This window comes from Diabrotica undecimpunctata, chromosome 1 (assembly GCF_040954645.1).
Source record: "Diabrotica undecimpunctata isolate CICGRU chromosome 1, icDiaUnde3, whole genome shotgun sequence".
NCBI lineage: Eukaryota > Metazoa > Arthropoda > Insecta > Coleoptera > Chrysomelidae > Diabrotica > Diabrotica undecimpunctata.
In genome coordinates, this window is record NC_092803.1 from 51,931,396 (window position 1) to 51,947,398 (window position 16,003).

General features: G+C 33.1%; 2 protein-coding genes across 5 annotated transcripts in view; both read right to left on the reverse strand.

Moving 5' to 3' along the window:
* Positions 1–16,003, reverse strand: part of LOC140449314 (protein O-mannosyl-transferase TMTC1-like) — a 1,384,234-nt gene that overhangs the window by 212,014 nt on the left and 1,156,217 nt on the right. The window lies entirely within an intron of this gene.
* Positions 11,278–13,589, reverse strand: LOC140438930 (uncharacterized). Its single transcript, XM_072528568.1, has 3 exons — positions 13,033–13,589; positions 12,831–12,955; positions 11,278–11,906 (listed from the first exon to the last, which is right to left on the reverse strand). Exons 1-3 carry the CDS (start codon positions 13,274–13,276, stop codon positions 11,463–11,465), a joined length of 813 nt encoding a protein of 270 aa, XP_072384669.1. The 5' UTR covers positions 13,277–13,589; the 3' UTR covers positions 11,278–11,462.

Consider the following 16,003-nt stretch of genomic DNA (forward strand, 5'->3'; position numbering starts at 1 on the left):
TAACATATTAACAAAGCATACGTTGTTTACTTCTGACAGACCTGTCAAACTCAGATGAGATATTACATTAATAATAAAATATAAATATCAGGAAATAATCGAAGAAGCAGATAACACCGTAGCAGATTGAAAGATTGGAATCTATTCAACCCAAACGAAAGACCACCTACCACTGAATAGGTTGCCCAAGCAATTAAAAGGCTTAAAAATAATAAAGCATCAGGAACTGATCAAATTTGTAGTGAACTCTATAAGAATGGTGGCGACGCTCTGGTACAGGCTCAGCAAATACTTTTACTTCTTGTCTGGCAAAATGAGACCATGTTCTGTGAATCGTCTTAAGATATTATATGCCTGTTATATGAAAAAGGCAATCAGCTGTAGTGTGCGAACCACAGAGGTATAACCCTGTTAACAACTGCTTACAAAATACTAGTAAAAATTATCTACAAAAGTTTACACAGTTGGCATGCTTGGAAAATACCAGACCGGATTTACTCCAGAAAAATCAACAATTGACCAGATTGATTCAGTAAGACAGATCTTTGAGAAAACGTTGGAATTTAACATCGAAACCCTCATCAGCTATTCGTCGACTTCAAGGCCGCATACGGCAGTGTAAAAAGAACAGTACTATACCAATCAATGCGTGATTTTGGATACCAGAAAAAATTATTCAATTAACGAGAATGACAATGTCTAGCCTTAGGATACAGCCAGCGTTAGGATACAGGGAGAAAATTCTCGATCCTTTGAGATAAAGCATGAACTCAAACAAATGGATGCCCTGGCTTACTTCTTATTGAACGTCACCTTGAAAAAGGCAAGAGATGACGGCACTATATCCAATAGATTTATACAAATCTTAGCATACGCTGACGACATTGACACAATAGGGAGATGTTAAGCAATATTTCCTAGAATTGGAAACGGCGGCGAAATAGGTCGGTCTAGTCATCAACGAAGACAAAACCAACTAAGTGTTAGTAACTACGAATTCTATAGTAAATAAGGAACGGGAAACAGCATTTGGATGTTATATCTTTGAACGTGTTGACAGCTTCATATACCTTGGCTCGCTAGTGACTACTATCAATAAAACAAGCAAAGAAATTAAAAGACAAAAATAAGCCTTACAAATAGGGCCTACTATGTACTCCAAAAACAAAGACTTAAGAAATATCCAAAGAAAAACTAAATTAATATGTACAAAACACTGCTGAGGTCGGTCCTCACATACAGGGCGGAAACATGAACTCTAACGCAGAAGGATGTAAGACTTTGGGGAATATTCGAGTGTAAGATACTCCGCAAAATATTTGGAGCTGTAAACGATCAAAAGCAGAGGAGCAAAAGATTTAATTTCGAATTATACCAACTCTGCATTAAACCAGATATCGTAACTTTCATTGAAACAGAGAAACTTAGATGAGCTAGACACATAATATAAATGCCTGACAACATGATTGTTAAAAAGCTAACGAAGGGAACACTTATAGGAAGGAGAAGCAGAGGTCAACTGCGAATTAGGTGGTTAGATGGAGTTGAGACCGACTTAGGGATACTAGAGATCAGAAGATGGCCACGCGTTGCCAGAAACCGAACAGAATGGCGACTAATCTTAGAGCAGGCCAGGATCCACAGAGGAATGTCGAGCCAAAAATGATGATGATAAATGGGATACCTTTAGCTTCTATATAGTTACTTTGCCTTAATTGAAGAAAAATTTTAGTACTTTAATCTGTTACTTTGTCAGTACATATTTTATAAATGTCAAAATATACAATTATTATTATGGCGATTATCTGATGATCTTTGTAATCTTCCATATATTTTTATTTTGCATATTACTCTTATTATCTTGCTTATTCCACGTTGCAAAAGACAAAGAAACTTTTAGAAATATGGTCGCCAACCTCCATTAGTGGAAATGGCATAGACAGAAGAAGATCTTGCTCTTAGTACTCTCTTTAACAGTTATTTTAAACAGTACCGCATACAGCACCTTTTCTTGTCCCTCTCATTGATTTAAATCCACCATATTCGTGTCAATTTATTGATTGTTAAAAACTGCCTTTAGTTTAGATTTATGTTTATGACTGGAGATTTTAATTTTTTACTCATAAAAATTTAGTCCGTTTTTGACCAAATTGCCTTTGATAGCTATCCATGGTTAACTGCTTTGACTTTATGTTATATACATCGTTAGTTTTTATTTATTGAACATTTATATGTTTTTAAATTAGATAATACATATTTTAGAACACATTTTTGGGAAATTAGGAATGGCATAGTATAAAATTGGAGGAAAACTGCCAATACTAAGTGATGGATTTATTTTAGGAAAAATCCGATATAATACATTTTTGCCAAACAACTTTATTTCAATCCACTTTATTGTTCCGCTATCTCCGCCAATGGCACTCAGTGTAAAAGAAAAACTGGGCAAGAGTAATCGGCTCAACATAAATTGGAAAATGACAAGACTTCAATCAGTTCTGACCCTAACCCAAGCACAAATCCATCTTCGTTCGGAAAAAAGTACATAAGGTCTTTTACAAAATTTATTGAAATAGGTCTTTTGAACTTCGTCAACTCTTGAAAACTTTTTTTTGTAAATGGACTGTTTTTCTGGTATTTTTATTGAAAACGGCAATCTTTGATAGAGTAAATTAAAAATATTTGTTTACTAGAAGTTAGATTAAAGTAACAATAATAATTTTTAAGGACAAGACTAAAAATACTGTTTTGAAAGATAATATGTATGAGTTAACAATTATGAGTTAAAAAAATACGTTTTATTTGTGGATAAAAGAGAATAAGTTAATGTAGCTGTATTTGTGAGTTAGGTTGATTGTTTCAAAAGATGAAATTACAAAATCGTACATAGATTTTAGTGTAAAAAAGTATATGTTAACATACCCCTTTTTGCACTGCCTATATCAGTCTGTCTATCAGTGTATAATAACACAACTTGACTTCCATCCTTATTCACGATTGACTTTTATTGTAACGGGTAACCAATTTAACACACATTATCTCTAAATTAGTATGTAGCATATTATTTTGTTGTGATTATTACTAAAACATAATTTTCTTCATAAAAATATAATAAGTAAAAATTAAAAATGTTAAGAAGACAAGTTGTTTGCAAGGACTGTCCTGCAAACAACAAGTTAATGTAGCTGTATTTGTGAGTTAGGTTGATTGTTTCAAAAGATGAAATTACAAAATCGTGCATAGATTTTAGTGTAAAAAAGTATATGTTCACATACCCCTTTTTGCACTGCCTATATCAGTCTGTCTATCAGTGAATAATAACACAACTTGACTTCCATCCTTATTCACGATTCACTTTTAATGTAACGGGCAACTAATTTAACACACATTATCTCTAAATTAGTATGTAGCATATTATTTTGTTGTGATTATTACTAAAACATAATTTTCTTCATAAAAATATAATAAGTAAAAATTAAAAATGTTAAGAAGACAAGTTGTTTGCAAGGACTGTCTTTTAAAAACATAATATTAACAAGAAATTTATAATTACAGCAGCGAAATATTCTCGTATACAGAACCTCATACAGCGCGTAATTTTTGGTAGTAGCGGCTTACTGCTATGAGAGGCGGTATTGCTTGGGATGGATATACCGAACTTGTAGAGGTGATTGGGCGAATGGCAACTGGTACGTACAATGAAAACATTTTCGTAAATCATGTTTTGCCATTTGCCGGCCATATTCAATATGACATATTTATGCCAATTCACGATAATGCACGTCCTCTTAAATCCAATAAAGCATTTCTGTGACATCAGAAAACGTCACATTTGGAAAAGAAATCCTGTTTCTATGTCACTAAAAGAGCTAAAGATTGCAGTGTAGGAAGAATCTAATGAAACTAATTAGGCATATATTCAAGATTTAATTCAGATCATTCCACGACGGTTACAAGCAGTAGTCAACGCCCGAGGATGGAATACCCGCTATTAATTTTATTGTTCTTTTAAATAAAATATAGTAAGTAATACTTAGTTTCAACCTATTACAGAAGCTCTGATTTATTGGTCTCCTCGGTCATGCGATTTTAACCCTTTGGACGACAGACACAGTTTAGTCGTATGTTAAGGAAAAAGTCTATGCTATGGAGATAAATTACCGCCAATAATTACAAGACAACATACAACGTCATTTTAAAGTGCGAATTTTAAATTTTTCTCCATTTGGTAAGTTAATGCTCCTAGAATGTTTACGATTTGTTTTCTTGTCTTCATGATACTCAGTCACGGTAAGATCTTCTTGAGAATCTGTGACAGTCTTCATTACAGTTTTTAGCTTACTTTCACATAATAACGACCTTAAAGGTCCATCATTGTCCCTTTCCACGGTAAAGTAGTTATACATATTTGCAATTATTTTATCAACATCCAACGTACGTCTGGGCTTGATGGTCACTTGAAACTACTCGTTTGACTTACAATATACTGAGTTTAGATTAATATGACTTTCTACATGTTATGCTTAAGAGGTAAAATATAATATAACCGCTTACAAAGATCCTAAACACATTAAGCAAATTAGTCTAATGATCATTAGGAATGCCGATTGTAATTTAATTATGTTTGATAAAAAGTTTAGAAATGGTTGGAAACCGAAAATAAACAAATTAAAATGTTTCCCACAATTATTTCATTTTTAGTACTTTTAGTATTTTAATTGTTAAATAAAAATTTAAATATATTTACCAAAACTCTAACTTTAACCCGTAATCGCAGACGTTCTAAAAACGGTACATTCTAACAGACACATGGTCAATCTTATCACCACTATTTAAATTGACAAAATGTTTTAATTTACTACAAAGTATGTTTTAGCAAAAATTAAATGTGATATTTTGGTACTTTGTATATCTACTTTGAATATAAATTATCCTTAGCACGGTAGTATTTGTTTCAGAAAAAAATTATTAAACAAGTAGGTGAAAGAAATTTACGTTAAATAATATTATGCAAGAATATTATTTATTAAAAAAATGTAACAAAATAAGCAAAACTATGAACAACAGGTTATTGACACATATATTTATTTCATACCTAAAATTTAGCAAAGTGTAAAACATTATGGAGAACACTAGTGCAGTTTACGGTGCCATTTAATACTACAACGAAAGGTTTTCTTCGAATACCGTTAATGGTTTAGAGGTGTAAGTTGGTTGAATGTACTGTACCATAACGGTAATCGGACGGATATTAAGAGCAGCATGTTCAACATCAAAATTTAAACCATTTACTTCAAGTTTCTAATATTTTCTCTGGTTATTAAACGTTTCAAAATCTTTTTTCTATCATACGTCTTTCCTTTTGAAACAAAACACCTAATTTTAAGTTCATAGTCAATCTCGTCGGTTGTTGTTCAGTAAATGGCAACATACAAAAACGGGATGCTAGATTCAAAATAAAGCCTAGCTTGATAAACTAGGCGACAAATTAGTAACGACAAATAGTCTAATAAAAACAAAGATATTTATGAAGATTGTGTCCCTAGCTGGTCGGTGCTAAATTAGTGATGTATAAAAAAATGAAAATCAGGCCCCGTGTATTAGAGCGCAAGTAAAACAAAGTTTAATCAAAAATACTAAAAAAAATTAAGGACATACCCTACAATAAAAGGAAGCACTGCACTGCAATAAATAAATATAAAAAAACTTGGAAATAAAACCAGGTTTATTTCCTTCATTCCCATCAGACACTATTCAGCATTTTGTTTGAATCTGCCGTGACATCGAATCTGCTGTGACAAGAGACAAGGCTTTCACCATCATTAAAGATAAAACTAGTCAGCCTTTTTTTAACTGATTATTTGGATTTATGTTTAGCTCCTACATACATCACTTTAAATCCGACTATTTAACTACATACTTAACTAACTGTTATTATCAGAATTCTGATATTATGGTTCCCAGCTTGTACCGGCAAAGTACAAATGCCGTGATCTACGAACTTTTCTGCTTTTGCTCCCAAACCAAATATGACGCGATGAAAAAATCTTCCTACAACGATTCTAGCTAAGTAGATGATTAAGTGCTTTATTATTTATTCTCTGCGTAGTAGAAAGATGTCCCAATAATTGGTCTATCTTTATTCAGAATACTGTTAACATTTTTTAAAATTTCGATAAACTGAAAAAAACGAATTAAACGACAAGGCAGTAATTAGAACATCTTGGAAGTGACACTTGGCTAATATAAATATACTCTTATTTGTTTAGTCAAATATTTTAAAACACAGAGATAGAAGTTGTTGTATATTCACTTGTAACGTAATGAAAATGGTGTAAATGTATTTTAGATTCCTTTATTTCATTAATTAAAACATGTGCGTGGTAACCTATACATAACTTATTCGCTATTCTATACTGAGAATAATGTCCCAAAACATCTGTCAACGTCCAAGTGTCATGTCATGGAACTACTAAATGTCAAGTATATGACAACTTTCCTCATCGTAAGGAAATGCTAAACTTGTACGGTTAATAATTAAAAACAAAAATATAATACTTACAAGTCCAGCCTTACATGCTTTTTTATCGCCCGTTGGGATCTTCGTAGTACGAGGGCGTTATCTGAGCTAGCTGCAGTATTTGTAGTATCTAGTATTTGTGGTAAGCAAGTTGAAGTATTATTTGAATCATGTACATCTGTATCTTTAACTGAAATAGAAATGCTGCTGCTTCATTTAGCGCAAAAGTATTTATAACAATTTGATTATTACCCAGGTCAAAATGTGTCGGTTGTATGTTAATGTATACAGAGGTTTTTTCCCTATAGATCTGATTTGATCTATATGTTTCTTCCATATTATTGTATCGTCTAACTGTATATAAGGTAGTGAAATTTCCCTAATGTACGTTTCACTCTACCAAATTCCCATTTATCAGCATCTATGTAATCACGAGTCTCTACTTTCTCACCCACCTCTTCTTACATTGAGATGGTTTTGATTTTGTACAAGTATTTTGCAAAACGGTTTCAATAAATCTAATCGTGTTCGGATCTCTCTTCCAAACATCAAATTTAAAGGGCTGACACTAGTTGTACTATGTGGGGTTCTTATGTAATTTAGTAAGAATTTGTTGAGCCGTAGCTCCCTTTCATTATTATCTCCTTTTTGTGCACGTAACGTTTGTTTGAATGTATGTACGTACCTCTTTGCCATTACATTTGTAGCTGGATGGTATGGTGCACTGAATTTGTGAAAGATTCCATGTTGATGTATAATTGTTTAAATTCATAAGTAGTAAACGTTTGTGCATTATCTGAAACTAAACAATTTGGAATTCCAAATGTACAAAAAATTTTTCTTAGTAAGTTTATGGTAGTTTTGCTTGTCAGATCTTTAACTATATCTATTTCTGGCCATCTAGTACAGGCATCCACTAAAATAAAATAGGATGAATTCATGAAAGTCCTGCAAAATCTACGTGAACTTTTACAAAAGGGGTTCTAGGTGTCTGCCATGGGTGTACCACTGTTTTTTCTGGATTATTCCTAATTTTGTTGCAGTTTGTACAATTTTTGCATATATCTTCCATATCTTTAGAAATTCCTGGTCACCAGCAGTATCCTCTTGCAACCATCTTCATCTTGACTATGTCAAAATGAGCAGTATGTAATTCATTTAAAACTTTTTTACGTAGGTTAGTTGAAATTACTACTATTTGTATCCGAAAAATACAATTTCCTTGTAAAGAAAATTCTACCTGTGGGACATTGAATCTATCCCTAGAATCGATTAGTTTTCCAGTTTCTAGAGTAAATAGGTAAAGTTTCTATTTGACTGATTTCAAAGTGATCTCCCACGTCGTAATTGAATTCAGAAGTAGTATAAGGCGGTAATATTGACATTACGTCAGCATTTGCATGTGCTTTTGTATTTTTATACTTATTTGTATAATTAAAATTTTGAAGGAACAGTGCATAGTGTTGCATTCTAGTTGTAGTTAGTGTAGGTAAATTTTTAGATGGAAAGAATATTTGAACTAAAGGTTGATTATCCACATAGAGTGTAAACTCTCCACCAAATAGATAATAGTAAAAATTTTTAATACCACAAATTATAGCATATGCTTCCTTATCTATTTGAGCATATTTTTGTTGTACTTTTATAAGTGTTTGTGAAGCAAATTTAATTGGTCTCTCAGATGCATCCGGATATATGTGAGATAATATTGCTCCGACTGCATATGGACTCGCATCAGTTGCAAGTATTAAGGGTAAACTTGGGTCAAAATGTACCAAAATTTTATCAGATATCATTTCTCTTTTTACCGCTGTAAACGCTTCTTGACATTTCTGTCCCACTTGGAAGATACTCCATTTTTAAGAAGATTGTAAATTGGATGGTAAGTATGGCTCAAATTTTGTAAGAACCGTCCGTAATACTTTACAAGTCCTACTAATGCTCTAACTTCTGTCGTGTCTTACCATTTTTGTCAATTATATATCCACAGTATTCAATCTGATTTGCTAAAAATTTACATTTGTTATGATTGACTTTAATATTGTATTTTACAAGTCTGCTAAGAACTAATTCTTGTCTTTAATAATGTAACTCATCGTCGGGTGCTGTAATTTTTTTGTCATCCAGGAAAACTGTCACACCTGGGATATCTTTTAAAATGTTTTAAATTTCCCTCTGCCATATTGCAGGTGCACTGGAAATCCCATACATTAATCTTGTACTTCTACACAATCCCGTGGGTGTACTAAGTGTTAAATATTTCCTATCTTCTGAGCGTACTTCCATTTGTAGGTATGCTTGCTGTAAGTCAAGCTTTGTAAACTTATCTCCACCAGCCATGGTAGAAAATAAAGCTTCAATTGTTGGCAATCGGTATTCGTCTACCACTAAATACTTGTTAAGCGTACTTTTAAAATCTCCACAAATTCGTACTTGACCATTATTTTTAATAACTGGTATAATAGGTGTAACATATTCAGAACTATTAACTTTTTCTAAAATACCTTCCTTTTCTAGCTTGGTAAGTTTTTGTTCCACTTTTGGTAATAAAGCATATGGTATTTTTCTAGGTTCTATAAAGAAAGGTGAAGTGTTTGGTTTAACTTTTAATGTAGCTTGTAAACATTAAATATTTCCCATACTTTTATGAAAAACTAATGAATATTTTATAAGTAAAATGGTAAGTTTGTTATTTGTAACTTCAGATACTTCTGAAACGTTATCGAACATTATATCTAACTGGCGTATCCATTAATGACCCATTAATGGAGGTTTATCTGAGTTTCATATGTAAATATTTAAAATTTTTGTATCATCCTTGTACTTAACATTAACCTGTGTAAAACCCACCACATCTAATGACTTTTTGCAATATGTAACTAACTTTAAATCAGTATTTTGTAAGTTTAAATTGGGAAAATATGTTTTAAAATCATTGAAATTTAATAATGTAACAACTGCACCTGAATTTATTTCAAAGGATTGGTTTACCTTGTTAACTTCAACTGAAATTTTTAATTTTTTCCTGTAGTATGAATATGCTGAATAAATGTTAAAAGTTTCTTCCACTTGATCTACCTGATTCGAAGTTTTACTTTTCATGCATTCTTTGCTCAAGTGGCCTCCTCGTTTACATGTGCTACAGACTAAATGTGTTTTATTACATTTGTTCGCAATATGTTGTGAAGATCCGCATCTAAAACAAAATATTTTCTTAGTTTCGTTATATTGAATGCAATTTCTTTTCATATTTGTAGGTTGTATGTGTCCTTGTTCATTCTTGACAATAGAAACTTTATTTATATTAGCACTTGTATTTGACTTCTGTAATCGAGCTGCATCTCGGGTTAATGTCTCCATGCTGACGACAACTTCTAATACCCTCTCCATTGTAAGATCCTTGTATTAAAGGAGTCTGCTTTGAATATTTTGGTTTCGAAGACCAAATACGAATTGATTCCTCAGGACTTTGTTTAAAAAATCACCAAATTTGCAAGTTGTAGCTCATCTACGTAAAGCTGTAATATATTCATTGACACTTTTCCCTTCATGTCGTTTTCTTTGTGAAAATCTGAAATTTTCCACTATTTCTAACGGTTCAGGGTCGTAATGTAGTTTTATTGTATTTATCAGTTCATCATATGATTTCTCGTCTGGTTTTTCTGGCGAAATCTTATCACAAAATACTTGTCTTCTGGTACCACAAAGACATTAAATGCACTCTGAAGGCGTTGTAACCACCGGTCAAAATTCTTGGATGTATCGTAAGTTTTAATGCTAAATACGGTGTGAACTGAATGGATTGTAGTCTCAGTAATCTTTTAAATGTATTTGTAATTGTAAATTAGGAAGAATTTTAATTATGTATGTAGATTCTTTGTAATTTTTTACTGGGTCACCACGCTGCAGTTAGGTTATGTATGTATACTGGCCTTAAATTTGTATTTCCTTGTAGATTCGACCGTTCTCGTCGCCAAACTGTTGTATATGTATATACTTGTAACGTAAAGCTATGGTTTGTTAGAACAGTGAGCGACGCATAAAGGCGGGGTCCCACCAGTCGCGCTGCGCCGCTCTGCGTCGAGCCGCCCGGAGCAGAACTACACAGAGCGGCGCAACTTTGCGCATGTGATTCTAGAGGAGCAAATAAGTTCCAGTTTTTATTTACGCGCGCACGATGGAAACAAAGTTAGCAATAACAAGTGCTGCTGTTATAGTAATTAACCATTTTTTACAAGAAAAACGAAAGACCCGGAGGAAACGTCGTTATTGGGTTACACCAGTATTTAAAGTAGACAAGTTTATAATGGAAATAATCTTTTAAGTGATTTAGTTGCAGGACAGTTTCAAAATTTTTGTCGTATGTCGTTGCACGATTTCGAGTACCTGTTAACAATGATTGAACCAGTAATAAGAAAAAAGGATACTAATTACAGAACTGCTGTATCTGCTAGGGAAAGACTGGCGATAACTTTACGATTCCTAGCAACAGGAGATTCATTTAGCAGTCTGATGTATACATTCAAAGTGTCTAAACAAACTGTATCACGGAGTGTTATGGAAGTTTGTTGTGCTCTCAATGAAACACTGAAACAGTATATACGCGTAAGTAAAACTAATTTTTATAGAACATACATTATAATAGATAATAACTTCAAATTCAAATAATAAAAATCACTGTTTATAATAATGGCTTTATTTACACATTAAAATGATTTACATATTCCTGAATAGGAGAAAGTTGTGAGAAAGGAACAGAGGAAAGTGATGTATGTGAATTTTGTGAATGTACCGACATATAATTTTGTGGAACAGGGGTAGGCGGTGTAGGCGAATGAAGTGTTGAAAGTGAGTGGTATTTAGTATGATGATTTTGGGAAACATGAGTGGGGATAATGGGTGAATGAATTACTAAGGCAGCATCATGTAGTGACGTAGGACTTTATTGGGGAGTATAGCCAGAAGAAGATTCTGAACTAGCTGACACATACTGATTCTTGGAATATAGTTCCATTTCTGCGTCATAAATAAGATGGTTTATTTTATGCATCAGTATGCTTCTTTTGTGGTCTGTAAATTTTCGAAGCTTCTCAGTGATATGTTCCCCAAATGTCGAACACTCATCCCGTGATACATTAGTAACACTATCTAAAATGTTAAAGGCTCTAATTAGCCGGGGATCGTCGGTATTTTTTTGTTTTTTTGACCTGTTTGGAGTAGCAAGAACTTGCCGTTTAGGCGGACCAACCCTGTTTGATGGGCCAGGGTGCTGAACAGCATTTTCAGTTGCTTCTTCTGTAGGAATATGGCACATATTTTCTTGAGATTCATTCATTTCGTCTAATACTCCTGACATGTCATTTTCGATATCTACGTTATCGGAAACCTGTAAGTAATACATATACAAATTAATATTTCTTTTATTTACAGATGCCCACAAATTCAGAAGAATGGCTAAAATGTGCAAATGAATTTGAAGAACAATGGAACTACCCAAACTGTTTAACGGCTATGGATGGTAAACATGTGGCACTACAAGCACCAATGAACAGTAACAGTAAATACTTCAACTACAAATCATTCTTCAGCATTGTCTTGTTTGCACTTGTGGATGCAAACTATAACTTTTTATTTGTTGATGTAGGTTCACAGGGTCGTATATCCGATAGCGGTATATTTAAAAATACTGTTTTATGGAAGAAAATAGAGAAAAATACCCTGAATATACCTGAGGGTAAACCACTTCCTGAACGTGATCTGATTATACCATATGTTATTCTGGCAGATGAGGCATTCGCATTACATGAAAACATTATGAGACCTTATCCTGGCGTTCACGACAAAAGTTCAAAAGAAAGAGTATTTAATTACCGCCTTTCTAGAGCAAGACGGGTCGTTGAAAATGCTTTTGGAATTCTTATCTCCGTTTTCAGAGTCTTAAGAAAACCTATGCTTTTGGAGCCGCAGAAAGCCAGAGACATAGTTTTAACAACTGTCTACTTACATAACTTTTTAAGACAGAGTGCACAATCCAAAAATATATATACCCCAGAAGTTACTTTTGACAGGGAGCATTCTAACGGGGAATTAGTAGCAGGATCTTGGAGAAATAAGGTAGAAAAATCCTCATTGTCTAGTTTAAGAAAAATACCAAGAAAAAGTTCTTCAAATGCACAGGCAATTCGCAATGAACTTGCTGACTATTTTGTTACAGATGGACATGTAGCTTGGCAAGATGAGCAAGCATAAGTATAATGTTAACAATAGACCTACATTAGTTTTAGTAATAAATGAATTTTGAAATACTTACATTTTCTATATCATCTCTGTTGTCACGTGTTTCTGTGTCGATTCGATTGACGGGTGCATTCTTTTCTGTCAAAAATTGAAAATGCTTATAAGCAAACCAAGTACTGACGAAAATATCATCTCGTCCTAAAAAAAATTCAATTATCTATAGAGATAAAACAAAACATTTATCAATGTCTACTGAAATTAAAATGTAAGATTACCTTTGCCTGTGCCCATTGACTTTTTCATTTTCACCTTTTCTCTTCTATATGAAGATAACAAAGACGTCATCTTTATTTTAGCTTCAGAGACGGAACAACCGATGTTGTCTGCAATAAATACCCATGCATCATATTTCTTACTTTTTATATGATAGTTATTGCTTTTCGGATTCCCCAATTCCGGTTTTCCTCTGTATGCCTCAATAAGTTTTTCAACTTCTTCATGATTCCACTCAAAACTCATCGCGAAAATAGTACAGAAACACAATAATCTGTAAAAATGGTCTTCAATCACAAACACCGTTCCAACTGAACGCGCACTTTTCTTTGATCTACACTACTTTACCGACAACCAACGGATAATGTTCGTTCTTGTTTGAACTTGCACGGCGCAGCGCTACTTGTCGTTCCCACTAGTCGCTTAAGCTCGCTCCGCGCACAAATGAACCAAAACAAACAGCTCGGCGCAGCGCCGCGCGACTTGTGGGACCCCGCCTTAACTCACAGTCAGTCGAACGCCGCGCACGTTCGTCAAAATCAAAGAAATGGTTCTCTGTGAGAACGGTTTGTTGGGTTCCGCTGAGCTGCGTGCACTGCAGACCGATAGCCGTGTACGTTGACGGTGTGCGCTGGAATCAACTGCGAGTTGATTTGGACGCAAACGTTAAGCTGAGCTCATAGCGTACACACCTATACCGTAGTTTTATATAGTTATTATTATTGTAATAATTAAGTGATGTCTACTAAATTTTCTCTCGAGGAAGATGAAAGACTAGTGAATCTAGTACAAATCCCTGGAAAGTCTAAAATATTCTCGAAATTTTTCCTCGTTTTGAAACATTCTTTCTTCGACTGTTAATTTAAAAGCACCTTCTGTATTTTGTTTACATTTTTATTTCTTTTATTTAAATTTAACGTTATTAACTCTTCTTCTTCCTCCTCTTCTTGGTTCTCTTATTCTCTAACGCAATAAAACTATTGCGTTAAGTTTGCGATAATGAATTTTTTTAAACGTACAACCTTTGAGAGAAAATCTAAATCTAAATGTGAAACTAATTTCTGAACTTATTTTTAGAGCGACAGAATATTTATACGAATTAATCTAACAAACCGACTCACCCAAAACTGCCGTGAGTCGAGTAGAACAGATTCTGCTGTACGTGTATGCTGTGCGCTGCGCACTGTTCTAACAAACCGTAGCTTAATGAAAATGGTGCAAATATATTTTAGATTCCTTTATTTCACTAATTAAAACATGTGCGTGGTAACCTATACATAACTTATTTGCTATTCCTAATACTGAGAATAATGTCCCATGACATCTGTCAACGTCCAAGCGTCATGTCATGGAACTAATAAAAATATAAAGTATATGACAGGAGCTATATCAATTTTTATGATATACAGGGTGAAAAGAAAATGCTTTTTATAGCAGTAAAAGAGAATAAACAAATATGACTTGGAGTAAGACGCTTAGGCAGAACTGGTCTGTAAAAGAGATCGATATTGTTATGACTTAATAAAGAAACTTATAAAGACATGTAATAAGATAAATCAATCCTGCATACTAATAACGACAAAGAGAGTAGTGACGATTTTCAGAGTTAGACTCTATAGTAAAGTGTAGACAAAATTATAAGATTAATTTAAACAATTTCATTATTTTCCATTAAGCATTATTTAGATGTGTCTTAAGTTTAGTTACGTACTATATCTCATTTCAATATATTATTGTTTTCCTTTGGAATTTCTAAAGTAAATCTCATTTCCCCTGTTTTTATTTATTTTTAGCAAAAAACAGACTAAAATTAAATTACTGATTCTCTCCTTACTTCCCGATTTCGTCGTCACTGCAGCCTCGGGAGTGTTTCGCCCTACAAAGAGCTCGTTCTCAATTCCGGGATAACGTATTGCTCTCTCAGTTTATTTTAGAGGCTAATGGCTGCAAATGTATATTAATTGGGAAAGGTGTTACGTTTTAAACAGCCAGTCCTTTTAATTTTCGGGCACACTCTTGCTCTTAATTAATGGGCGGAATAAAAAGCCCAACGTTATTAACAAAAAACGAAGAACAAGCAGGTGGTAATTATGGTTAATTGCAATTATATTTATTTTTATTGCAATAATTTACATGAAAAATATAGCGGTAAATATATAAGACAAAAATTAGAAAAACAACTTATGTAGGGAAAACCTTTACAAGTAAAATGTACCTCTTAGACTATTGATTATGTACTGTAGAGAGCAACTACAACGTTAAAGGGGTTTTATTGGTTCGTGCGGTCAATGGATTCACAAATATGAAAAATCCGAAGAGTACTTTCATTTAAAGGGGTGCGTTTTTTAGCACCTACACCAATAAGATCGACACACCATTGCAAAATTTAAATAAATTACAAATTGCATAATAAAACCTTACGAACTAATAAGTTTAAGTTGCTGTATGTGATACACATAAATATATACAGTGTGTCCATAAAATATGGAATAAATTGGATATTTCCTAAATGAAAAGCCTTTTTAAAAAAATCTAAAAAACCTCGAGTTTTAAATTTAATGTTCTATACTCGACAATAAAATTTCATTATACAAGGTGATGCACATTACAGTGATGACGTCATCGGCTCTTTTTTTAAATGTAATACCCTGTATTTTAGGACATTTTTAGATCGATAAAAATGAGCTGATTTCAAAAAAGTATAATACTCGGGTCTAGTGAATATAATTTAAAAGATATGTGCTTAGACCATAAATTATTTATTATCAATTGCAAAAAAGTAGCCTACGTCTAGTTTTTGGTAAACTGTAATTATTTTTAGTAAAGTTCAATAACAAGTACAATAATTGTATTAATTCGTGAATGTTCTGTATTACTGCTTAGAATTAATTTTAAATAGAAATGAATTTGAGTGTACAAATCGCGAACTCAGATGGAAGAGTGTAATTTATTTAATGATAAATATCCAGAAAT